This window comes from Protopterus annectens, chromosome 13.part0 (assembly GCF_019279795.1).
Source record: "Protopterus annectens isolate FY-2018-M chromosome 13.part0, PAN1.0, whole genome shotgun sequence".
Classification (NCBI taxonomy): domain Eukaryota; kingdom Metazoa; phylum Chordata; order Ceratodontiformes; family Protopteridae; genus Protopterus; species Protopterus annectens.
This window is the reverse complement of record NC_056747.1, coordinates 103,968,604-103,995,934: the sequence shown is the minus strand read 5'-3', so window position 1 is coordinate 103,995,934 and position 27,331 is coordinate 103,968,604. Positions and strand designations below refer to the sequence as shown.

Sequence of the window (27,331 nt, the reverse complement as noted above, 5' to 3'; positions counted from 1 at the left end):
AACCTGGTACGATCCCCTGTTATAATTGCAGCTGCTGTGCAAATATTTGCAGCAAACTGTCCTTTCAACATCCAGTAACCAATGTTACGTATGAAATTAGATATCAGGCCACTTGTAATACAGTAGCTACAGTACATTTGGCCACCTCTATGGCATTGTACAGGGTTTTATGTTGGTAAATGCTTAAGGCGCCTCAGGGACTGTATAATAGAGCATAAATCGAAGGTGAGGAGGGGGATAGCTACTAATGCCCTAGCCAAACATATGATGGAATATGGTCCATCACATAGCTTTAAATTTAAAGTTTTGGAGGTGATACAGAAGACCCTAAGAGAAGGAGATATTAACAACAAGACAGAGTTGGTAGAATAAAGCTGGATCATCAGGCTAGAGGTGGATAAACTGCCTGTCCTCAATAATATGGTAACTATTAAGCCAGTATTAGTGGAGAAACAAAAACAATATAAGTAATAATATGAATATATTTTATTTGACATTTTAATAATGTTATTATATATAGGGCATTATTTTGGCCTTATTATGTTCTTAAAATGGCCTTTATGTATTAGAAACAAATGATGTAAACATAATATGAATTTTTAGATTCGTAATGAATTGCTTAATTATTTGACTGTTTATCTAATTCTATTGGATAGCTGTGTCATGTGCATCTTTTGAAGTTATGTATAAATGGAAAATGTTTTAAGTGAGTTTTAAAATACTTAGGGCTACACCCGAAAGTGTGCGTTTTTCATCAGGTTGCTTTTTTTGCTTTATGCACTTATCTGTATTGGCAGGAAAATGGTCGTCTGGTCTGGAGACTTTTAACAGTCGTCTGAAAATGCAATCTGCTTTCGGAACTGGTGAACAGGAGTCCGGCGTTCACTGCTGCAGGAAAATTCTGAGGAGGATGCATGCAGACATCACCTTTATACCCAACGTTGGTTTATGACAAGGGATGTCACACGTACCCTCCAGAAACAAAGACTTTGGTATACTGGCCGGAAGGTGGCGCTGTAGGCAACTCCCTACTGTTATGAATAATGCAACATGTGAATAGAAGGACATCCTACAGTACCGCAAATAAATATGCATAAAGATTCCTGGACTTCATTAATGCTAACTCCCTAAACCAACTGGTTCATGTCCCAACTAAGGGTTCAAAAATACTGGACCTGGTTCTCACCATTATGGACACCCAATACACACCACTTACAGTTACCACCTTACTAGTCAAATATAACCATTGTTTGGTTACCACTCACTAGGACGGTAAAACCTAACATCACAAAACCACTCTTGTCTTTAGAAACGCCTACTCAAGTCAAACCTAATCCAGCTGATGACCTGATGAAATGTAAGTGCCTTCCTCAAGTTGATGACTCAGTCTTGCAAACTTCTATGAATAACTGAAAGCTTTCATTGAGGCACCTATCCTTAAAAGACACAAACAGCCAAATTTGGGAATAAATCGCTAAGGTGGAACTCTAGCATAAACAAACTATGCAATATGAAGAAGAAACCCTTAGTCCACAAAATCAAACTTAATGCTTCATCATCTAGACTCAAAGATCAACAAAAAATTCAGAACAAAACCAAATCCTCCAAAAGGAAGTACAAACTGAGAATTACTGTTTCTGTTAAGAATAACCACAAAGCCTTCTGCAGCTATGTCAAAAACCTTCGTGGTAATGCCCAGAGCTAATACAGATGACCATCACTTACTGTCCCTAGGGGATGTAGCAAACAAATTAGAAGACAAAATCAACTCCCAGTAACTTTTCTCAACTTTATAGTACACTCACACGGCCCGCGCTTATCCCCTCTGAGCAGGTCCCGAATGCTCTCTCAAAAGCCAAAAATATTTGCCTCATGGTTCCTGATAATGTGCCAAGATGCCTGCTTGTTAGCACCTGACACTGTCTGGCAGACTCACTACAAAGCTTATTCAGCCTCAGCTTCTCCACTAGGATTCATGCCAGAGGACTAGATAACTGTGTGGGGAATCCATACTGACCAAGTAAACTGCAGAACTATAAGCCTCACAAGCCTCATCTACAAAATAATGGAACTCATCATTAATTAACTTAGTCTACAAGCCCTGGACCCAAATCAGTTTGGGTATATTACAGGCAAACTTTGCCACCTGAAGCTAGGGAGCTTCTATGAACATGTCAATGATGCATTACACTCAGGCAAATTCATTCACACTACCTCGCTGGACCTGACCAAGGCCCTTTTTGCTATCATCCAACATTCTGGCATTATTAACAAGCTAATTAAACTAAATGTAAATCCCTATGTTACCCACTGGACAGCAAACTGGATAACTGGCAAAACCCAATTTATTAGTTTGGAAGGCGTTCTCTCTCTGAAAACAGCAACTACCAGTAGTGTACCTCTACCAAGGGATCGGTCCTGGGACCATTTATCCTTGACATTTATTTCTCTGATGTCAAGGCTGACATCAAAATCCTTTGGCTGATCAAGATTACAGACAACTGTAATCTTGGAGTGGTCATTAACTTCCCATCTGACTTCTAAATTCTTAAGGAGGGACTAACATGCACCAATAAGCAATGCTTGGCCTAAAACTAAATGCTAAGAAATGTAACATAGTATCCTTAGGCAAAACTAGGCACTCATGTAGGGTTTATATCAGATTATCGAAAGCTGACAATATCAAACCACAAAACTTCGAACTTGCAACTTAGAAATCTGACATCGAACGAGAAAAAAAAAAACCTAAACACCCAAAACAACACAAAAAACACTCTATGCAGGGGGTCAAGCCCCCCTACACCCCCCACCCCACTACTTAAATACACCAACTCCGAGATGATGATCGCACTACAGTGCAGTAAAGGAAAATCTTCCCTTCCCACACTCCATGGCAATCTCCACTTTACACCTCGATGTTTTCCATTTTCAAGGTTGCAAGTTCAAAGTTTTGAGCTTCGAACTTGTCAGCTTTCGATATTATGATATACACCCCTCATGTACATACCACATAGGTGATACCCCTTTAAATAAGGACTTGGCCATTAGGATATGGGCATATACTTTGATCACCATGAATCCACTGCTGTCAGAAAATCATTTTACTTCGCTTGACTTTGCAACTCCTCCTCTCATCAGGCCCATAACAAATTATAATAGCTCCTTTAGTATGTACCTGTCTAAACATATGACCCAGCTTGAGTAACTGCAACACTTCCTCACTAAGATAAGCAAAGGCATATTTTCCATGACCTACTCAAACTTCCTAGACTCTTGAGAGGTGACCTCTGTGTAACTTACAAATCCTTGAAGGATCCAATCCTGTGTGATCTCCTGCATATCTGCAAAACTAAGACCACCTGCTCAAGAGATCTCAACTTCAAATGAAATATAAACAGGATCTGATGGCAAGACAGATGTATATACCACAGAATGCATAGCAATCATAAATACGGCCAAGGTCTGACCCCTAAAAAGCCTCAGTGAAAGGGGTCAAAACTACATATAAATGCCAATGCATTGTGACTAGGCAACTAAAGGTTCTCGAGATCAAGGGCCTTGTACTGACCTATGAACCTACAATGATATAATTTATTACACTGATTTTTGGTTCATATTTATTTTATTCTTATTTATCTGGATAAACTCACTAGGCAAAAATTCTACTAAGGGCTGAACAACAAGGACTGTCTGCCACTGCAGATAAATGGAGAATAACAGAATCAAACCATGGACATCAGCATGACGTTTGTCAGCAGATGAAATCATTAATCATCTGTGCTAAACTGTCAGACTGCCAGGATAATGCAACAACCTCAGGGTGCATCCCTCCACTTCAGGGAAGGAGCCGAGATTGTGCTGTCTCTAAAACTAAAGCTCAAAGTTAAGGCTCAAGCTCTCAACAACCGAGGAAAGTACAGTTGTGTACACTTACCATAAATGTAGATGTTCGAGTGTATTCACTGTTGCAGTCATTACATTTGGGTTATCTGCTTGCAGGTAGCCCTCAGTCAGCCTGACTAACAAAGTCTTGGGTCCTGCGTCAGTTGCTGTCCCTTCTTCCATGACGTCAAGGGTATAAAACATGCAGCCGGCTCCATTACATCAGTTTTTCTTGCCCCAGATGTCAGTTGCCCCCCAGTGGGAAGCAATTAAATATAAAAGTACAAAGATATACCTCCAACAAAAAAGCAAATACACCAAAAACGCTTTTAAGCATAGTAAAGGAAAGTAGAGGTATAGCCAAAAGAGTTAGGGGGCTGGAAGGAGGGTAACCAGGACTGCAACAGTGAATACACTCGAACACCTACATTTATGGTAAGTGTACACAACTGTACTATGTTCTTCATGTTTCACTGTTGCAGTCATTACATTTGGGTAGATTCCCAAAGCTATGGTTGGGAGGAGGAATTTAGATAGCATTAGGGCCAGCTATAAGGCCTGCAAGACTGCAATGGAAAAGCCAGCTCTGAATTTAGAGAAAATTGGCAAATGATAATGCTTGGTGAAAGTAGGTACAGAACTCCAGGTAGCAGCTTCTAGGATGTCCATGGTAAGGACGCCTCTGAGAAAGGCTGTAGAGGTAGATGCAGCCCTGGTGGAGTGAGGTCTGATCCCCTGGGGGATAGGTTTTCCATGGTGCTTACAGCAGAAATGAATGCAATGGCTTATCCATTTAAAAATGGTTTGCTTTGAAATAGCCTTCCCCTCTGCCCCTGCAGCAAATGCCACCAGCAGTTGTTCAGATTTCCTTTGAAGTTTAGTCCTGTCCAAGTAGAATCTAAGTTGTCTGTGCACATCTAAGGAATGCAGTATCCGTTCCCCTTTATTCTGTGGATTGGGAAAGAAGGTTGGCAAATGAATGGACTAATTAAGAGCCACACTGGATACCACCTTGGGCATGAAGGATGGATTGGTTCTGCGGGACACCCTGTCCACATGAAAGATGATGAAAGGCTCCATTGCCATAAGGGCCTGTAATTCAGACACCCTTCTAGCTGAAGTGATTGCTAAAAGGAAAGCTGTTTTCCAAGAAAGAAATTTTAAGTCTGCAGTAGCAGCTGGCTCGAAAGGAGGTAGAGTGAGATTCTCCAAGACAAAGTTAAGGTCCCAGGCTGGGGTTGGAGCTTTCCTGAGTGGTCTCAAATTTTTGGCCCCTCTGAGGAACTGCTTGAGCAGTGGATTAGAGAAGAGGGGAGGTTCTGTGTTATAATGAGCTGAAATGGTTGAGGCATGGATTTTAATGGAGGAAAAAGACAAGCCCTTGTGAAGCATCTCAGTTAAGTATTGTAAAATCTGAGGTAAATTGGGCACTGCTGTGCTCATCCCTTGAGACTGGTTCCAGGCACAGAATCTTTTCCATTTTTCAGCATAAGATTTTCTAGTACTAGGCCTCCTTGCCTCTAAAATGATATCCATCACAGGTTTGTTGAGGGATGGTAAAGGAGAGATTAAGTAATTAGCCAGACTGCAACGTTCAGTGTTAGAAGCTGAGGGTGCAGAATTTGGTTCTCCTGCTGAGACAGCAGGGAAGGAGTCTGAGGCAGGTGCCATGGAGATAACTGTGACACACTGCGCAGGAGGGGATACCACTGTTGGTGCAGCCAGTCTGGAGCAATCAAAATCATCCTTGGTTTGTCCTGTTTGATTTTTAGTAGTACTTTGGAGAGCAGAGGCAGAGGAGGGAAGGCATAAACTGATGGTTTTTTTCAGCTGAAGGACAGAACATCCACTTTCCAGGCTTGTTTGTGGGGAATCCTTGTGCAAAATTTGTCCAATTGATAGTTCTGGGGACAGGCAAACAGGTCTATATCTGGGCTCCCCCATTTGCTTGTCAACATGTTGAAAATCTTTGGTTCCAGTTCCCACTCATGTGAGTCCATGAGGTTTCTGCTTAGTCCGTCAGACAGTGTATTTAATTTTCCTGGCAAGAATTGAGCTTGTAGGTGCACTTGGCAGCTCAGGGCTGTGTTCCACAATGCCATAGCTAGTCTGCAGAGGGGTTAAGAATGTGTACCCCCCTGCTTGTTTATGCACCACATAAAAGTGGTGTAGTCCGTCTTTACCATTAGTTGTCCTGGAAGAATGTGGTCCTTGAAGGCTGTCAGAGCATTATGTACAGCTAACATTTCTTTTTGATTGATATGCAGGTGCATTTGACTTGGGTTCCATTTGCCCTGAATGCACTTCCCTGCCAGGTGAGCCCCTCCATGCATAGTCTGATGCATCTGTTGTTAGGGTTTGGGCAGCAGGGGGTGGTGTAAAAGGTAATCCCTTGTTTTGGTGGCAGGCCTCTGCCCACCAAAGGAATTCTAGGCGTAGGCAAGGTACTATAGGAATCATTGTTTCTAGGTCCTGAGAATGTTGAGACCATAGGCTTTTTAGATACCACTGTAGTTTCCTCATATGCAGTCTTGCATATGGAATTAGAAGAATGCAGGAGGCCATGAACCCCAAGTGCTGCAGTATTTGTCTTGCAGATAGCAGGGTTTTTGTGGCCACTTGTTTGAAGTAGGTTGTCAAATGAATGTGTTTCTCTGGCGTGAGGTAAGCCATCTGGGAAGTAGTAATCAAGCTTGCTCCCAGGAATATTTGTTGACAGGGTACCAGTTGCGATTTCTTTTCATTTATGGTGTACCTCAGACAAGTTAGAACCCTTTGTACAAAGGCCAGGTGATTCAAAAGTATGTCCTGGCTTTCTTTCTGAATTAGACAATCGTCCAATTATGGGTATATTTGAATATTTCTTTGCTTGCAAAATGCAATAACTGGAGCTAGGCACTTTGTGAATACCCTGGGCACAGTAGATAAGCCAAAGGGCAGTGCAGAGAACTGATAGTGCGTGTAGCCTGCTTTGAAGCGTATGTATCTTCTGCAAGATTCCCTGATTGGGATGTGCAGGTATGCTTCTTTTAAATCTAGTGTTGCCAACCAGGAATCTTTGCCTAGCATAGGAAGTAATTGGAGAAGAGTCAGCATCTTGAAATTTGGAATCTCCAAAAAGGTGTTTAGAGTAGACAGGTCCAGGATAGGACACCATGAATTGTCTTTTCTGGGTACCAGGAAAAGTCTGGAGTAGAAACCTTGTCCCCTTTCCTCTTCTGGTACCAGTTGAATAGCCCCCATGCTTAAGAGAGAAAGTACTTGTTTTTGGGCCTCTGCCCACTGATTTCGGGGTAGGTCTGGCCACCCGCTTGGTGTTGGCAACGTGTGGAAGTGAAATCTGTATCCCTGGGACACTATATTTAAAACCCATTTGTCCTGGGTAATGAGTTCCCAATTCTTTGCATGAAGAGCAATCTTTCCCCCCAAAAGGACAGTCAGTTGATAAGTGCTTGGAAATTTTAAAAGGATGTCACTGAGACAGTTTACCATAGGGAGGAGTCTTATTATTCCCAGATTTGGAAGTAGAGGCCTCCCACTGCTTAGTTCTGTGTGTACCCTGGGACTGAAACCTGGGGTTTTTGCTGTGTCTGGGTTTGGCTTGAGAAGACCTGGAAGGGACTGGAAAGGACCAATTCTTAGAGGGCCAGTGCCTACTAAATCTAGGAGGATGAACTTGTATCTTTAACAGTTTGCATAGATTTAGCTTTATCTTCCATCTTTTTAAGAACCTCCTCAGCCTTGTTGCCAAACAGGCGGTCCTGATTTAAAAGAGCATCCAACAATTTAGCTTTAACATGATCAGGCAAAGATTGCTCCTTAAGCTAAGCATGCTTTCTGAGCATGCTCCCTTAGAGTATGTAAGGTTTCCCCAAAAGAAAAATCCTCAGGAGGGGAAGCAGAGGGAATGGAGTCCTCTGCATCAGTATCTTCATAAGTAGATAAGGGCAAATCCAGATCATCAGAAGAATCAGAAAAAACAGAATCCTGATCAGCAGATTCATAGTCAACTTCAGTCCTAGGCCTCTTAGAAGGGGGGGGGGGGGTTGGCTACCACTGATTAGCGTTATTAGATCTTCAGCCATTCTTATCATTTGTTTTTTAGGCATAGAGGCCTGAGCATGTGGCCTGGGCGTCGGTTTTTAGGCATGGATCGAGATTTAGGCCTAAGTAAAGAAGGAGGCGTCAATTTAATATGCAAGTCCGTAGGCCTGAATACACCCTCAGAAGCCGGTGCCTGCACAGCGGCTCCAGACCCATCCAAGGTACAGACATCCGCGGGTACCATAGTTGAAGCATCTCACGGCATACCGGACTCCTAATGGGTCTCAGTAGAGGCCTGCGAATCAGAAGTAGCAGGTATCAGGGGCTGCAAAAGCGCCTCACTGAGTACCGGCGAACTGGCGACTGGCTTAGGAGAAGCGTCGTCTGCAGTTTTGGACCTCAGTGGCCTGTCTCTGTCTTTATCTTTGCGTTTTTTCGGAATCCCGGTAGTCGGATGGCTAACTGACGACATTTCTGGATAATTAAACTGAGAATCGAAATATTTAGAGGTGAAAATATACAGACGACGGATAGTGTGCTGATTAAATAAAGCACAAAACTGACAGCAAGGTACCTCGTGGTCAGGGCCTAGGAAAGGAATACAGTATGAATGAAAATCTTTATGAGGTATTTGCTTTCCACAAGTAATGCAATTATTAACTTTTACTGACATCGGTAAGGAGAAAGAAAAAGTTCCCCCAAAGGGGTACTTAGCTTTAGTTGAAGACTTTGGTTCTGAAACTCGAAAACAAAAATTTCAGGAGTCAGCCGACCGGCACTTGCGAACTGCTTCTGCTTCAGGCACCGCACGGCAAGAAAGACTGGGGTAATGGCGTCAGCTGCATGTTTTATACCCCTGACGACCTGACGTCATGGAAGAAGGAACAGCAACCGACACAGGACCCAAGACTTTGTTAATCAGGCTGATTGAGGACTACCTGCAAGCAGATAATCCAAATGTATTGACTGCAACAGTGAAACACAAAGAACATCTGTGTGGGTATCCTTCTTGCAACAGTCTTACCACATTACTGTGACTTTCATTATACAGGCCCTCTGCCATGACTGCATCATACCAAGCAACAAGATATGTGACGGCTTACAATTCTTTTTTGACAGAACCAACATTTCTCTTTCATCCACATGTTCAATGGACATTGTAAACCAATGTGTATGTAAACCCACCATCCCATTATCATCATTTCATATTTTGGTTTCAACTCAGCTCTCCTTAACCATTCCTGCATCAAATCCGGATAACATGAGGTTGTTCCAGTTGATCTCCATACTTGCAACTATATTTATGACTTTTCCACATTTCTCTGCACTCTTCACCAGTACAGAAAAGGACATGTTTGTACAGGCCTTGGCTGGTAATCTGATAGCCACGTGGGCTTCACATGGCAGCAAGGATCAAAATCTAAACTATAACCGCATCAAACAAGAAGTGGGAGGCTTGAAGGATGAAGGTATGTAAGTAGCAAGATCATTACATCATGACCAATGTTGGCAGGGTGCACAGGCATCTCAGAATATGGGATTTTGTTAAAAAGAAATAAGTTATGACCGGTGAAAAAGAATACAAAACCAGGTTTCCATTATATATGACACTGACATCAGATTTACAGATTTCAAAGGGGAAAAGATTAAAAGCACCCAATTATTTTCAACACTCTGGGATAATGTAAGCATTCAACAAAACCTTAAGAGGTCTTGTCAAGCTACGTTCTCAATAAAAAATATGTACGTCCTTTAAAATCAGTCATATAATAAAAAACTGACAGTACTAGTTTTACTGGATCAAAGGCTCCCAGATCATTATTTTATACTTACTGCTTCATAGCACCAGTCTTTTAGGACATCCAGCTCTCCTCTTATCATGGCCTAGATGTAAAAGAACAAAATTATGAATAAAATATGGTAGCTGGCCAACGTCATACAGCATTTTCTAAAGAAAGTAGCAAGGTTATAATTATCTAAACTTGTCTCTCACTATTCATTACATAAACAAAAACAAGTCATTCACTGATTAGAAAGAAAGGTTTCAAACTGAATCATGTTAGCACCATGTGGAATCACCATTTCCAATTTTCCATACTGCATTCACATGCACACCCTGTTTTAGGTACCAGCGAACCTTCTGGTCACTGGGGACTCCTTGCTAAGGGAGAACCAAACTAGTATTAGTTATGTTATTTTAATATGTTTGTCAAACAGTTAACAAAACAGCAAAAGTTCATACAGTGTTGCCATGTAGTTAGTGAGTCAGATTAGTAACAGACTTTTAATTATCTCAAGAATCCAAAGAACCAGCAGTATGTTTTTCTTTTCAAAATTCAAACTAACATCTGACAGTACACTGAATGGAAATTCAAACTGTCAACACACAGATTAAACATTATTATGTGGGTTGCAGTCTACAATCGATTTAAATTTTCAATAAAAGAGCACAGAGGCCTTTATTCTATACACTAACACAAGGCCCTCTAACACCATTAATCCTATTGAGAAGATATTCTTCCTAGTGTGGCTGCAGTGGTGCAGCGGTTAGCACTGTCACCTCACAGCAACAGGTTCTCTGGTTCGATTCTCGGAAGGGGTGTCTTCTGTGCGGAGTCTGCATGTCCTCCCTGCAGTCAAGTGAGTTTCCTCCGGGTACTCCAGTTTCCTCCCACATTCCAAAGACATGCAGTAGGTGGATTAGACACTAAATTGGCCGTAGGTGAGTGTGTGTGTCTGACTGCATGGTGCAAATGAACTACCGTGGCAGGGCTAGCTACCCCCCAGTGTAAACCTTGGCTCGAGATGACTGTCACTGTGGAAGTGAAACCCCAACCCCATGTAGTAAATGGGAAAAGGGGCTGAGGATGGATGGATGGAAGATACTCTTTCCCACTAAGGCTGATGTGAACTCCAGCATCTGTTAAGTGTGTGGGGGAGTTGATTCTGTTATTCCTAATGTGAAGCGCTACACTTTGATATTGTCTCTGTTGAGGTCTCCATGCTCTGTTAATCATGCTAACTTCTCCTGACTTCTTTATCCCTCCAATCGCCTGGTCCCCTGGACCATTTCTTTTTGGGAACCTGGTATGGCTGAGTATTATGCTGATGTGACTGAACTTCCGAGAGTATGGCTACCTTATTGTAATATAGAGATTTGTAAACTACTACATTTAAAAGTCATTTTCTAAGTATGTGACAAACAAGTCTGTCTGTGTGAGATGAACTTAAAACAAAAAGACATAAGACTTAAGAAGGTTTGTGGTCTGCATTGTTGTGGCAGGACAGGTAGCTTACATCCTTCTAAGTTGGGAATTGCAGACTGAAGGCTCAGTGTCTATTATTCTAAAAGTGTATTAGTTCTGGTTAAAGCACTTGGGCTTCAGACCAGTTATTTTTCACTAAGAAGGTTTGTGGTCTGCACTCTTGTGGGAGGAGAGGCTAGATTCTGTCCTTCTGAGCTGGGAATTTCGGGTTACAGGCTTATTGTGCCCACTTATTTGAACTGTTTCTTTCTGAAACTGGTGCACCTTGTTTGCTGTAACATAGACTATATTCGGACATTCTGAATCTAGCTTTGTTTGTATAACTTGAGCACTAATCCAGGCCATCTTTTTAGAGAAGGTTCCCCTGCACCCTAGTGGCAGAAGTGTGCAGTTAGAACTTGTCTGACTGAAAACTGCTGGAAAAGGGCTCAGTTTTGAGCCTTTATACTGGTTAATTGGGTAATTTGTTTATATCCGTTTGCTTGCTTTCTATTGTTATATAAAAAATGCACTTTATTCATCTGCTTTTACTGTATTTGTGTTTCTTTCTACTTTATTTTGCTTTTGCTGCTTGTTCTTAAAAGTACTTAATTGCATTTATGCTGCTGCATTTATTACGGATTGTTAGTAGCCTGATTAAATTGTAACTGTTATTCTAAGCCTTTGGTTGAAGCACTTGGGCTTCAGACCAGTTGTTTTACATTAAGAAGATTTGTGGTCTGCACTGTTGTGGCAGGACAGGTAGCTTACATCCTTCTAAGTTGGGAGTTGCTGATTGAAGGCTTAGTGTCTGTTATTCTAAAAGTGTATTAGTTCTGATTTAAGCACTTGGCTTCGGGCCAGTTATTTCACATTAAGAAGGTGTGGTCTGCACTCTTGTAGGAAGAGAGGTTAGATTCTGCACTTCTGAGCCGGGAGTTTCTGGTTAAAGGCTTATTGTGCCTGCTTATTAGAACCGTTTCTTTCTGAAATTTGTACACCTTGTTAGCTGTAGCATACACTAAATTCAGACCTACTGAATCTAGCTTTGGTTGCATACCTTGAGCACTAATCCAGACCATCTTTTTTTTTTTTTTTTTTTTGGAGAAGGTTCCCCTGCACCCTAGTGGCAGGAGTGTGCAGTTAGAACTTGTCTGATTGAAGACTGCTGGAATGGGGCACAGATTTAGCTTTTTACTGGTTAATTTGTTTAAATCAGTTTGCTCATTTGCTAATGTTATATAAAAAAACACTTTATGCATCCCAGCGCCATAAAGTCTGCTATTTAAATTTTCCCTTAAAACTAGCCAGTTTTTTTAGTTTTAGCACTCAAATCTGTTTCTTTGAGCTCAGCACTTGTTCAGAAGCACTAAATAAGCTACAAATTACTACAGCACTCAACTTTCCTCACTTGTCTAGAGGAAACCAGTTTTTAGTACTGAATAAATAAGCACCTATCCAGGCATGTCTAAGGGACAGCTCCCGGTGTTTTCTCCTACCTGATGAATCTGGGCATCTTGGGGCAAAGCAGCAATTGCCTCATGTACACAGACAACCCTCTCCTCCTACCACTCAACACTACAACCTGTAAGAGATGCACTTATATAGCCAAACTGGAAGCAAAGCTCTCTTCCCCAAGACTGGACTAGACAGTCAAGAGGAGAAGGTAAACACTTGCACCACAACACACTCATCACATAGTCCCTCAAAACCTACACCACCAAAACAGACGCACAGAAACACAAAACACACACCTACATTCGCAGAGGATCTAAATAAAAATCTGCTCAAGCAACAGAGACCTCCAAAGCAAAAACACAAGCAACCTCCACCCCCAACACAACCCAAATGACACATAGCCCAGAAACTCAGTGTGCCACTCAACCACAGCCCATAAGGCATAACAACATAACCAACACTCTAGTCATAGGTGACTCTATAGTCAGGCATACTGATATTCTACTCACCAGGCTAAACAAGGAGAAAGTTACTGTCAGCTGCCTGTCGGGTGCCAGGATCCGCCACATAAAGCACACACTCAGGTCACTCCACAACAAGTACAATATATGACTCTGTCACTGTCCATGTTGGTGTGAATGACCGGAGACGTACCTCCCTGGACTACATGAAAAGAGATATGGAGGAGCTTTCTGATTTTGTAGCCCAGGCAGATATGACCCTAGCCCTGAGTGGCATCCTGCCATCACCCAGAATGATACCACAGTACAAGGACAAAATGATCGACTTCAACAATTGACTAGCTTCTGGTGTCATTCTAAGGGGATCCAGTATCTGTCAGCCTGGGATGACATGATCAACAGACCACGATGCTTTGCCAGAGATGGCCTGCACCTGTCGCCCTTGGGATTCCGGATACTGGCTAAGGCTCTTGCCACCCCTATAGTGCCTTTCTTAGGCAAGGTTCAAATGAAAAATTCATCACCGTAACAGGTATGAGCAAGCAAAATCTGAGGGTAATGCTACTCAATGCTAGAGGTCTAAACCTCAAAATGCATTCACTCAAGGCACTCCTTAAAATGTTGAACATCGACATATGTGCAGTGACAGAGACCTGGTTCAAGGCTCCAGAGAGCACCCCTGCATTACCAGATTACAATTTAAAACACACCTTTTGGCCACCTAACCTGGACCGAAACACTAAAGGCGGAGGCATGTCTATATTCATTAAGGAAATCCACACCTCCAGGCTAGTTGCTCAGCATAATGCATCCGATATTATCCAAGTGAAACTAACTCTGGGTGAGACCGCAATCCAAATTGTAACTAGCTACAGATCCCCCACCATGCCCCAAGATTCCCACTCCTCATTTCTTGATACACTGGAAAATAGGGTACAACCCAACACTCTATAATGGGCGACTTCAACAACCCCACCATTAACTGGGAAAACTACTCAATTACCAACTCTTTTGCTCAAGGTTTTCTGGAATTCATACATTCCAATGTCTTGGATCAACTTATCCTCACCCCCACCAGGGGCAGCAATATCCCAGACCTGGTCATTACCAACATGGGCGACAGGTGTTCCACACTAGAGGTCAATTCCTCGTTGGTCAGATCCGACCACAAGCTAATCACCCTAGACATCCACATCCAGCCCCCAACCCCCTTTAGAGAAACCACCATAAAAAATGTCTCCAAAGCCAACTTCACACTTCACACTTAAGACAGAATTGGCAAACTTCAAGAACCCATGCAGAAGGACAACAGAGGTACGACTGCTGAATCCTACACAAAGGCACTTTATAAGCACTTACATGAGTGCATGGATCGTGCTATCCCTAACAGAACCAAGATGCGATCCTCCATAAAAAGGAAGACAATCTGGTGGGCCCCTGCCATAAACAAACTACAGCAGAAGAAAGAAACTGTTGCAAAAAAGAGTAAAATCCCATGATTAGAGGAACTCCCTGGTCAGCCTCAGTAAGAAGCTGAGAGCCCTCATAAAATCCTCCAAAGCTAGTTACGAAAACAAAATCGCCACTGATTCTAAAAACAACCACAAAGCATTCAATAGCTATGTCACGAATCTCAATGGCAACACTCAAATCTGCTCTGGGTTACAGCACAATGGCACTAAATATACAGAACCAACTGATATTGCAAACATCCTGGAAGATAGGTTCAGTGCTAACTTTACCCCTCTCTCACCCCCTACAGGGCCCATCTCTAAACCAGAAGAATGCAAAGTTCCTGTAATCACAGCTCCACAAATAAAAAACATACTCTCCAAAGCCAAGAACACAGCATCCATGGGACCTGACAACATCCCAGGCTGCGTTCTACACTAACTACAGAATGAACTGGCACCCCACCTAAGCACCATGTTCAATCATAGCCTCACCTCAGGCTTTGTGCCCACTGAATGGCACACAGCAATGGTTAGCCCACTCCACAAAGGGGAAGCCACCATGGATCTCGGGAACTACCGCCCCATTAGCCTAATGAGCCTGGTCTGCAAGGCCTTGGAACAGATCATCATGGAACTTATAAACAAAGACAATGGTAATCTCCAAACTCTGGACCCCACCCAGTTCAGGTTCGTAAAAGGCAGATCATGTCTCCTAAACCTGACAGACTTCTTTGAAGCGGTCATCAAAGCCATAGACGAGGGTAAGGTGGCTCACACAGCCTATCTAGATCTCGCCAAGCCTTTCGACACCATCCCCCACTCTGGAATTATAAATAAACTCACTAAACTAGGTATAAATCCCTATGTCACAAGATGGGTTGCCAACTGGCTCATTGACAGAACCCACACTGTGAAAGTAGCAGACTCCAAATCTAACTTCAGACCAGTGACAAGTGGAGTACCACAGGGTTCAGTCCTGGGTCTTCTCCTGTTTGGTATCTACTTTTCTAACACAGAAGGTGCTTGGCTAACGAAGTTTGCATGTCCAAGATGAAAGAGGTAGATACACCAAGACAACCGAAGTCAACCACAATTGTATATCACAGCAACACGAATTTATTGAATAGAGTAAGCGCTTTCACGTCTGCCAGGACACTTCATCATGAAAGGTTTCATTGAGACCTTTTCTTGTAGATAGACCATTGAAACACTAGGTTTAATATACACATTGTAAGCGAAGTATTTTTTTATATATTTTTTATTTTTTATAATGGTTAGCATTTTTCATGATGGTTAGTTTTAATGCAAGTTAATATAAGTCTTTTATATGTACTTCTTTATATGCTTGTACATAATTTATTAATACTTTTAAAGTGTATAACATTTGTTACATATGTCAGTTTTTTATATATTTTCTATATTTTTTATATACATTAGTATCTTATCTATGTCTATACCTATTAATGCAAGAGTGCTTTTTTCACACACACACCAATAGTATTGTGTATTATTGATGAGTGTAGATATATGCTTTGTGATAGGAGGATGTAGGCTATTTAAATGAATGAAATAATGGTTGTAATTATTAAGTCTGATGAAGCGTCCTGGCAGACGTGAAAGCGCTTCTATTCAATAAATTTGTGTTGCTGTGACATACAATTGTGGTTGACTTCGATTGGCTTGGTGTATCTACCTCTTTCATCTTGGACATACATATTACTTTTTAGGAGGTGATACTTTATCCTGGATTGTGTTTTTTGTTTTTAACGAAGTTTGCAGATGACTGCAAACTAGGAGCCATAATCGAAACTCCTAACCATGTGGACATACTACAAAAGGGCCTCACTGAGACAGATGCCTGGTGTCAAAGCCATGGCCTCAAGCTCAATGCCAAAAAGTGCATTGTCATCCCCTTTGGTTGAAAATCTGTACCCATAAGCTACCACATAGGTGGTAGTCTACTTAACACCGAAAGTGTGATAAGAGACCTTGGGACACAGGTGGACAGTAGTCTCTCCTTTGATAATCACATCGCCACAGTAGTCAGGAAATCCTTCTACATGGCACACCTCATCACAAAAGGTTTCTCATCCAGGAAAAAAGAGGTCATTGTTCCCTCTACTGCCACTCATTAGACCCATTACAGAGTACAACGCCCGTTTTGGTATGTACCTCACAAGACATCTACAACAACTGGAAAGGCTGCAGAAGTACCTCACAAAGAGGATTACCGGCCTCAAACAGATGCCCTATGCAGACCATCTAAAAAAACTCCAGCTTTACTCCGTCACATATCACCTACTCAGAGGCAATCTCTGCCTAACATACAAAGCTATGTCAAACCCAGAGCTGTTGGACATGCTCCACTTAAAGAAAACCCAATCCCTCTGAGCTACATGTTCTAGAGACCTAAACCTTGTCACCACAATGAACAGGACATGCTGGAGGGATAGATTCCTGTCCCTGAGACATCCAATACTCTGGAACAGACTACCTATCTATATCAAACAGAGCTCCTCATTAGCACCCTTCAAAAAAAATCTTGATGATTGGATTGGAAATAGGAAATTCACCCCGGGGATCACCTCTGGGGCTCTGCTCAACAGGGGCACAGGAAAATAATTTTCTTGGGTGGCGAAAGCCAGGGTACCTTTTTGGCTCGGCTTATGTAGGCCCTAGGGCCAATAGCCTAGCACCTACCTATAAACCTTTATAAAAAGTGGGGGAGCACAGCTTTGTGTTTACTTGTTAAACCATTCTTTATCCTGGGAGCACAGCTTTGTGTTAACTTGTTAAACCATTGTTTATCCTGGGAGCACAGCTTTGTGTTAACTTGTTAAACCATAGTTTATCCTGGGAGCACAGTTTTGTGTTAACTTGTTAAACCATTGTTTATCTGGGAGCACAGCTTTGTGTTTACTTGTTAAACCATTGTTTAACTTGGGGTCACAAATTTGAGTTTACTTGTTAAATCGTTGTTTACCTTATATGTAAAGTAACCACAGGAATGGCTATTGGCTGTACTGGACTGGTCAACTACAATTACAGGGTTGAAAGCTCTAAATGGTATTTGCTCTGAATTACAGTTATCCCAATATCACAGAAATGCAGAAAAAACTAGTGAACTATTACTGCCTATTAATAATCAGTCTACCAGGTAAGCAGTCCATAGGATTTGAAGGAACAGATATTCAAAACTAACCAGTGCATGCATGTAAGACACACTAACCTATCATCACATCATAACATCATCTTTATTCTAAGGATTGTTACAACACAGATTAAGAAGACAACATATTCAGAGTATAAAAACAGGCAAAACCCATTACCAGATAATCCTATGACAAAATGGGCAAAGATTGCATTTCCTGGGTCGCACTAAATGCTTCCGCACTAGTCTACTTGCCAAGACACTACTGGATCTACTACAATGCTTCATTTCTTATCTAATTCTCCGAAGCCCTTACTGAAACAGCACCCCCACTTCACTGTTCACCCCTGAGCATCTTGATATTTACTCAGATCTGCTCCCTGCACCTCCTCACTTAATGACTACAGCAACCTCTACTAATCTGGCCTCATGAAGCAGAGACAGAAATTCTTGATTCTGACCCAGACAACAAGAGTTCAATTAGCAGCCAGAAGGGGAGCTGACTTTAGTGACTCAGATCAGCACACTCATCCTAGTGAGGGCAGAGGTGCAGTTGGGCACATCATCGCAGTCTCCTTTGTGGAGACTAGGAATGCATGCTAGCTTGTTATCTACAAGGAGGGTATGGTATTGGTGGAGTCACGTATGGAAATATGGACAGTATGCCACAGTACTCTCTGCATACTAACTCCCTGAGGTGACAGACCAAAAATATACATATCCCTCAAAAGCAATACAACACTGCTCGAGGCTGACTCCATTTCCTTGCTGGACTTGAACATGGCTACAGGAAGTCTAGGAAAGGACAGACAGGTTTAGTACATGCAGCAGATGAGGACAGGCACTGGGAACAAATGGTCAGCTGCAGGTAACCAAAAATAGGGTAAAAAAAAAAATAAAAACATTTTCAGACTGCACATCCTCAGTGGAAGTTAGAATATTTTTACAAAGTGCTCTGTCTACAGAATATTACTTACTGAGATAATAGACTTAATAGATATTACACAGTAAGCTGCTGAAATACAAAAGTGTGCTGCTAGTCTGACTTTAGATCAAGCAGTCGCACTGATTCACGAGTTTCATTTGTAGTGAAGCTTGTGTTTTTGCAACTACTTCTTGTGCTCGTGGCCTAGGTTGTCAGGGTCAGATATTGATAACTTCAGATTCCTCTGCAAATGTACTTGTTCCAATCTCCTACAGGTTACTGCTACTGACAGCACTGCAACATGTCCCCTTCTGGGTGGGTCCTGCCTCTCCAGAGAAAAGGTCCCCTCAATCATCAGGCCACAGACGTTCTGTTACCGCAGAGATGAGTATAACTCACTGATTTGCCGAGCTAATAATGTGTGCAATAATGGTACTGTGATAGAGATGTCCCAACCCCCCAAGAAGTGGCTTACATACCCCTTCAATCCGCATGCACATGCTAAAAGCCCTGAGCCTCTTCTCTGCCATTTCTTGTCAGGACATGCCCTCGGGCTCACTTCCTACTAACAGCATTCAAAAGTGCACTTCTCATCTTGTATTTTCACAGACGCACCTCAGTAATGGCAGCAAGATGAAGATACCTTGCCCCCCTAGCATCTCAACTATTTATCAGGAACCTTTAGGTCAGTTAATCTAAAACAAGTACTTGTGTCATAGGAGTTCCTTGACTTTGTTCAGCTCAATATGCCCATCGGGCCCTTCAGCTGGGACTTGGAGTAGAATTCTCTGAGTTACAGACAACATCTGTACCTTCATTAACCAAACTAGCAATGGGGGACTTTACTAGCTCTTTTTGGCCACAGCAAATGGCTTCTACTTACAAGCACTGCCACATTACTTCCTAATTCCCTAACTTACAAACGACTATTTTTAAATTACTGCCCACCCTAGCAGCCAAACAGATCATCATAAGCACAACTAAAGCATTAAGATCAAGTAATCGAGAAAGCCTTTATCTATTCAGATCACGTTTTAACTATGTAGTATGAGAAAAGGAGCATCCTCAAAGCTTCCTGCAACAAGACACCCATGAACATAAGAAAATGCATGACTTTTACACAGAGCTGTTCACAATTCAAAAAGGCAGCTAAACAATCAGGAAGGTCCCTGTACATGGGATATGTACATCCCCACAAGATTTGCCCCACTGTGTAGCCCCAGTAGTTTGTGCATGAGGCACATTTGTAAACGACCCACCCCAGTTTGGTCCTTGACTCAAAGAAATTGTCAAAAACTGCAGATGTGCAAGTCCAATCGACACATGGTACAGGACCTTAACTGCATACCAAAAGAAGGGGTAGTGCCCCTGGGGTAAGCAATACTCTTTCCTGCTGATTCGCCTAAACAGCATAAGACAAAGGTGGAAATGTATGACTGCAGGGCAGGAAAACTCTGCTGGTCACATGGATCCTTGTAGTGCAGGTAAGCAACAAAGACAGAAATGTATGACTGCAGAGTAGGAAAATCCAGCTGGTTACATGGATTCCTGTAGTGCAGGCAAATCTGCTTTCATAACTACACATATTCCTGTGACAAAATCACTGATGTCATACTACTCCCACCACAAAAACTGGGCTCCGCGGCATAAATTCCCTTATTAGCAAAATATGTTAAAGCTTCTTGTTCCTTACACCTAGCAAAGGAGAGGCAAACTATAATGAAACTTCCTTTCCATGCTTACAGAATAGCAATGAATAAATAACATGCAGAAAAGCAATGGGAATGGGAAAGAAGACAAAGCCGGCACCCAGATCACGACAGTAGTATTTGTCACTGTTTACTGAGAAAAGCACTACAGATACTAAAGTACAACTGCTAAAATTATCCAGCATATAAGCCCTTTGGTGGACACAACATCAGCCCCAAAATTATCTGCATCTGTCTTTACAATTACGGAACCACGAAACATCAGCATGAAGGCAAAGTGGTGTACATGGCATACAAAAAATGCATGCAAAAGTCGACCTAACCATGGCAAATGCGAGGCTTTCTAAAGTATGGAGCTGTGTATTATGCTTTCCAGTCTGTAATTCATGAAAATGCTATAGGTTCTAGACCATACAGTGAGCCACACCCATGAAATATGATACTAACAAACAGTAAATAAAACAGAGGGCGCCAAATACCGCCTTGCAACTCTACACATTACGTTTATGAATTCAGAGGCCTGTCAAAAAAACTCTCCAAAATGGGGTACTTTCTCAGTTATTCTTATACAGACATCAAATATTTTTTTTATTTTATTTACTTTTCCAACAGCTGCTACACTGAGATACTTTCTTTCATTCTAAACATTGCCAAGAACTTCTCAGGCTCATATCCTTTGTCAGAATTTACAGAACTGTGTTAATTGTAACCCTCTCCTACAAGTCAAGTATCAATGAGGTTTTTATTTCTGAATTACTTATAGTACATATTAGGACCACCAAAGCAATGTATCCAAAACCATCTATTCATCTGAGACCCTACCACCTTTGGCAGGTATGCTCTTCTGCAACGTTCAGAGGCGATCTCTGCCTTACAGACAAAGCTATGTCAAACCCAGAGCTTTTGGACATGCTCCCTTAAAGAAATCTCAGTCCCTCCAAGCTACACGCTCTAGGGACCTAAACCTTGTCATCACAATAAACAGAACATGCTGGAGGGATCGATTCCTGTCCCAGAGACTTCCCATACTCTGGAACAAACTACCTATCTATATCAAACAAAGCTCCTCATTAGCACTCTTCAAGAAAAATCTTGATGATTGGATGGGAGATAGGAAATTCACCCCGGAGATCACGTCTGTGGCTCTGCTCAACAGTGGCACAGGAGAATAATTTTCTTGGGTGGCGAAAGCCAGGGTACCTTTTGGCTAGGCTTATATAGGCCCTAGGGCCAATAGCCTAGTACCTACCTATGAACCTACGTTATTTTTTTCTCATCTATGAAACCCAATTTTAACAGATGCTACTGTGGTACAAGAAGCGGAAACAGTTTGGCAATAATTTGGGTTAAGAATCTAAAGTGCAGAATGCTACTTCAGATCAATGTTAAGGGAACTAATAAATTGCGTAAGCTGGTTTTGTTTTGGTTTTAACAAACTGGACACAAACTTGTAAGTCATACTACCCACAGCTGCTGTAAGAAGCATAAATTGCAGAAAACCATAAATGTTTTCCCAGCACATCTACAAACATGTAATAGGAATGCATTTTTTTTTTGTTATAGCCTTCTTTATATCCTTGATCACTTCCAACACTTTTTCCATGTCTCTATCCTTTTCAAGTGGATTCTTAAAGACAATTCTATCCAAGATTTTCAGTTTTCATATGAATTCTGCTCAAGTCTAGAACATTCCTGACACCAGTGCTTAATATATTTACCATCTTAAGTTGCAAGGCCATATATATAAATATAAATACACACGCGCACACGCACTGAAACACGCATGCACGCGCAGACACACTCATGCACTCACACACACAGACAAACTCACTCATACACTCTCTCTCACACACACACACACTACACACACACTCTCTCGCGCACTCGCACTTACACACTCACTCTTTCTCACGCACTCTCTCACTCACTCTCAGGTACCTCCAGCAATGAAAACATGTCAACATAAGCTGTGCAACATTCTACATGCACCACTGTTTCACTGACAATGGATAAGCAAAATTTTCATTAAACTATAATAGGTTCATAGGTAAGTACTAGGCTATCTGCCCAGGGGCATTTATAAGCCTAGCCACAGAGTGATGGCTTTCACCTCCCCATTAGATTAGCAACCTGGGCCTCTGTCTAAAAGGGCTCCTGAAGTGATCCCAGGGTAGAACTTACGATTACCCATCCACTCATCAAGATTTCTCTTGAAGAGGGTCAGAGAGGAGCTCTGTCGAATATGGATTGGGATTCTATTCCAGAGTGATGGGAGTCGCTGGGACAGGAATCTACCCCTCCAGTATGTCCTGTTTATTGTTGTGCATAGGTTCAAGTCGCTAGAACGAGTGGTTCTGAGGGATCTCGTTTTTTTTGAGGTGAAGCATGTCCATTAGTTCAGGGTTTGACATGGCCCTATAGGTCAGGCATAGGTCACCTCTGAGCAGACGGTAAGTGACTAAGACGAGCTGGAGCTTTTTTAGTTGTGCTTCATAGGGTAATTGTTTAAGGCCCTTAATCCTCTTAGTGAGGTACTTCTGTGGTCTTTCTAGTTGTTGCGAGCATCTAGTGAGGTACATCCCAAATGGGGCATTGTACTCTATTATGGGCCTAATGAGTGAGGAGTAAAGGGGCACAATCACCTCCTTGGATCTGGATGAGAAACCCTTGTGATCAGGTGTCCCGCATATAAGGATTTCCTGACCGTTTTGGCTATGTGGTTCTCAAAGGAGAGCATGCTGTCTACTTGGGTACCCAGGTCCCTAATTACTTCTTCTGTACTTAGTGGATTCCCATCTATGTGGAAATTTGTAGGTACTTTGTTTTTCCCAAATGGGATTACTATGCATTTTTTGGCATTTAGCTTGAGGCCGTGACTTTGACACCAGGTGTTTGTCTCTGAGAGACCCTTTTGCAGGATGTCTGTGTCAGCTGGAGAGTCAGTTATTGCACCCAATTTACAGTCATCTGCGAACTTGATTAGCCACAGTCCCTCCGCATTTGCCTGTACTTCGGAGAAAACTATACCGAACAAGAGGGGTCCCAGGACTGATCCCTGTGGGACTCTGCTTGTGACTGGTTTAGAGTCCGACATGGCGCCTGCCACTCTTGCCGTGTGGGTTCTGTCTGAGAGCCAATTGGCAACCCATCTCGTGACATGGGGGTTGATATTTAAGCTGGTGAGTCTGCCTATGATTCCTGAGTGTGGGATGGTGCTGAACGCCTTAGCGAGGTCCAGATATGCTGTGTGGACCACCTTCCCTTTATCTATGGCCTTGGTGACCGTTTCGAAGAAGTCGACCAAGTTCAGGAGGCAAGATCTGCCTTTAGCAAAGCCGAACTGGGTGGGGTCCAGTGTCTGGAGGTTCCCAATGTCCCTGTTAATGAGCTCCATGACAATGCGTTCCATGGCTTTGCAGACCAAGCTAGTCAAGCTTATAGGGTGATAGTTCCCAGGGTCAGTTGTGGCATCACCTTTGTGGAGTGGTACGACTGTTGCTGTATGCCATTCTTTGGGTACATAGCCTGTAGAGAGGCTGAGTTTGAATAGTGTTTTCAGATGGGGGGGGTTACTTCATTTTGAAGCTTGTGTAAGACACAACCTGGGATACCATCTGTTCCCACTGATGCTGTGTTTTTGGCCTTTGCAAGGGCTGTCTTTACTTGTGTGTCTGAGACATCTGGAGCGCCACAGTCTACTGGGATGGGTGCTAGCCCCTTTGGTGGAGGGGGGGTGAAGTTTGCACTGAACTTGTCAGCCAGGATGTTGGCAATGTCGGTTGGTTCAGTGTATTTATGGCCATTACGCACTAGCTCGGAGCATACCTGAGAGTTTGCCCCTAGACTCTTGACACAGTTAAAGAAGGCCTTGTGGTTATCCTTAGAGTCATTGGCTATTTTTCTTTCGAAGTTGGATTGGATGATTTAATGAGGGAGCGCAGTTTTTTACTGATGTTAATCAGAGATGCCTTCTTATTTTGGGATTTTGTTCTATCTTGCAGGAGTTTCCTCCTTCTGTTGTAAAGTTTATTTATGGCCGGGGTCCACCAGACTGGCTTCCTCTTTTTTGAGGAGTCGGTCTTGGTTTTACTTGGGATGGCTCGGTCCATGCATTCTTGAAGGTGTTCATAGAATGCGCTTGTAAAGTATTCTGCCTATGGGTCATCATTTTCCATTTGATTGGGAGCTTTGAAACTTCCCACCTCAGTCTTGAGGAGTGTGAAGTTGGCTTTAGAGAAGTTTTTTACCTTGATTTCCTTGACTGTGGGGGGGGGGGGTCAGGATGTGGATGTCCAGTGTGATTAGTTTGTGATCTGATCTTACCAATGACTAATTTACCTCAGGTGTGGAACATGGGTTCCCCATGTTGGTGATGACCAGGTCCAGTATGCTGTCACCTCTTGTGGGAGTGTTGACCAGCTGTTCCAGGGCATTTGAGTTTATAAACTCAAGGAAGCGTTGGGCTAGGGCGTTTTTGCTTGAGTAGTTTTCCCAGTCAATGTTTGGATAGTTGAAGTCACCCAGTAGCATGGTGTTGGGTAGAATCTTCATACTTTCTAATGTTCTCAGGAATGCTGCGTGAGGGTCCTGAGACAAGGTGGGAGATCTGTAGCAAGCTATACATTGAACAGTCAATTTACCCGCTGTCAATTGCACTTGGATGGTCTCAGATTCCGCATGCTGTGCTACTAGCCTGGAGGTGTGGGTGTTCTTGATGAATATGGACACACCCCCTCCTTTTGTGTTGTGGTCCTGGTTTTGGGACCTAAAGGTATGGTAGGAGTTATAGCCTGGTAGTGCTGGGGTGCTCTCTGGAGCCTTGAACCAGGTTTCTGTCAATGCACATACGTCGATTTCTTCCATACTAAGGAGAGCCTCGAGTGCGTGCATTTTGAGGTTTAGACTTCTGGCGCTGAGCAGCATTACCCTCAGTTTTTGTTTATTATTGTTGTTTATGGAGGCGGGTTTGTCTTTTGAGCTTTGCCTAAAAAAGGCAGCATTGGGGCGGCAAGAGTCTTGGCCAGTATTCGAAATCCCAGGGGCGACAGGTGTAAGCCGTCTCTGGCAAAGCAATGTGGCTTGTCAAGCATGTCATCCCAGGCTGACAAGTACTGGATCCCCTTTGAATAACACCAGTAGTTTAACCAATTGTGGAAACTGATCATTTTTTCTTCGTATGCTGGCATCATTTTGGGTGAGGGCAGGATGCTACTCAGAGTCAGAGTCATACCAGCCTGGGCTACATGGTCAGAGAGCTCCTCAATGTCTCTTTTCATGTAGTCCAGGGAGGTACGTCTCAGGTCATTTACGCCAACATGTACAATGACAGTCATATCTGTACTTGTTGTGGAGTGACATGAGTGCATGTTTTATGTGGCAGATTCTGGCACCCGACAGGCAGCTTACGGTAACCTTCTCCTTGTTCAGTCTAGTGAGTGGGACGTCTGTGTGCCTGATGTTAGAATCACCGATTACTAGTGTTTTAGGTGTGTTATTTAGCCTTAGGGGCTGTTTTTTGCTTGGCACACTGACGTTGTGACGCATGTGTTTCCTGGTTTCTGTTGTGGGGTGGAGGTTGCTTGGGTGTATGCTTAGGAGGTCTCTGTTGTTTAGGCAGGTTCTTATTTAGAGCCTCCGAGTATGTTTTTGCGTGTTTCTGAGAGTTGTTTGCTGGTGCAGCTATGGCTGGTCTATGCGAGTCTGGTAATGTGGTGCTAATGTTGCCCTTCTCCTTGTGACTGGATGATCCAGTCGTAGGTTGAGAGAGCTTAGCCACCAGCTTGGCTGTGTAGCTGCATCTCTCACATATGTTTGTGTTGGTTGGGAGGAGGAGGAGGTTGTCTGTGTACATGAGGCAATTGTAACATTGCCTCAGGATGCCCAGATTCACCAGCTGGACCGGAGAGTACACCTGAAGCTGTCCCTTGAACATGCCTGAATAGATGGCTTGGACTGTATTGCTGATTGGATGAGTAAAGAGCCTTATACTTCCTGAGTATAGGGCTGAAGTGCCGCTGTAAGCTAGTGCTAGTTTTAGTAAGTGCCAGTCTTAAATTGCCTTATTTCTAGTGCTGGGTTGAAGTGTATCAAGTTTCAAAGGAAAAACTGAAGTGCAGACTTCGTGGAGCCTGGAATAGTTTAACCACAGCTAAACAGTGCTGCGCGGTGCGCAAAACCACGCTAAGAGGTTTTTATACCAGGGAGATCAAAAGGATAGAAATTAGCCCAAAATGGCTAATGAGCTACAAGTTGCTGGGCTGGGACCACTCCTACAGGGACAGATAGGCTGCTCAGAGTTCCCTCTCTCACAGTGAACAAGGAAGCCACCTAATTATCCAAGTATGATATTCTCAACACAGGAACCTTTACCACAGTCCTGGATTCAGCAAAGCCTGAAAACTAGACTAGACTAGCTCAGAAAGGCGGGAAAACAAGTTTTTTTTTTTTTTTTTTTTTAAGAAACGACAGAAATGCAGAGCATAATTACTTTAAATACGCTGCACATTCCCAATCAGAATGCATATGCACAGAATTAAATGAGCTCCATATGTTTTGATTATGTAAACACAGGTTTATTGTACTATGACAGCTTCTCTCTTTCTAGGTCTTAATGCAAACCGTATGATAACCACAAAGCCTGCTTTAACTATATTTGAATTCTCAGAAACAGTGTCCAGCACTGCACAGAGCTACCAGAAAGAATTTTACAAACTCTGACCCAGAGCTCACTGACAATCATCTAAAACCCCAGCACCTTCTGTCTTCCTACTTTCCCATCACATACCCGCATCGACACACTCACTCAAATCTCCCAAGAACAAATCCTAACAGAGCTATCCAAGAGCAAACAACGGTATGTCAATGGGACTGGACAACGTACTGTGCCTACTGTGCCTACTGGTCAGCCTGAAACATGCCTTGTCAAGATACCCTACAAAGGTTATTTACTACAAGCCTCCTAATAAATGTTGTGCTGGATGAATGGAGGATAACAGTCATCCC

The 27,331-nt window shown here is 42.7% G+C and overlaps 1 protein-coding gene across 1 annotated transcript in view; it reads right to left on the bottom strand.

Annotated features, from left to right (window-relative positions):
• The window catches only part of TIMM44 (translocase of inner mitochondrial membrane 44), a 1,268,345-nt gene that overhangs the window by 585,564 nt on the left and 655,450 nt on the right, over positions 1 to 27,331 (bottom strand). The window contains exon 10 of the mRNA XM_044090681.1: positions 9,760 to 9,810. Within this exon, the coding sequence (XP_043946616.1) occupies positions 9,760 to 9,810 (51 nt within the window). The remainder of the gene's footprint in view (positions 1 to 9,759; positions 9,811 to 27,331) is intronic.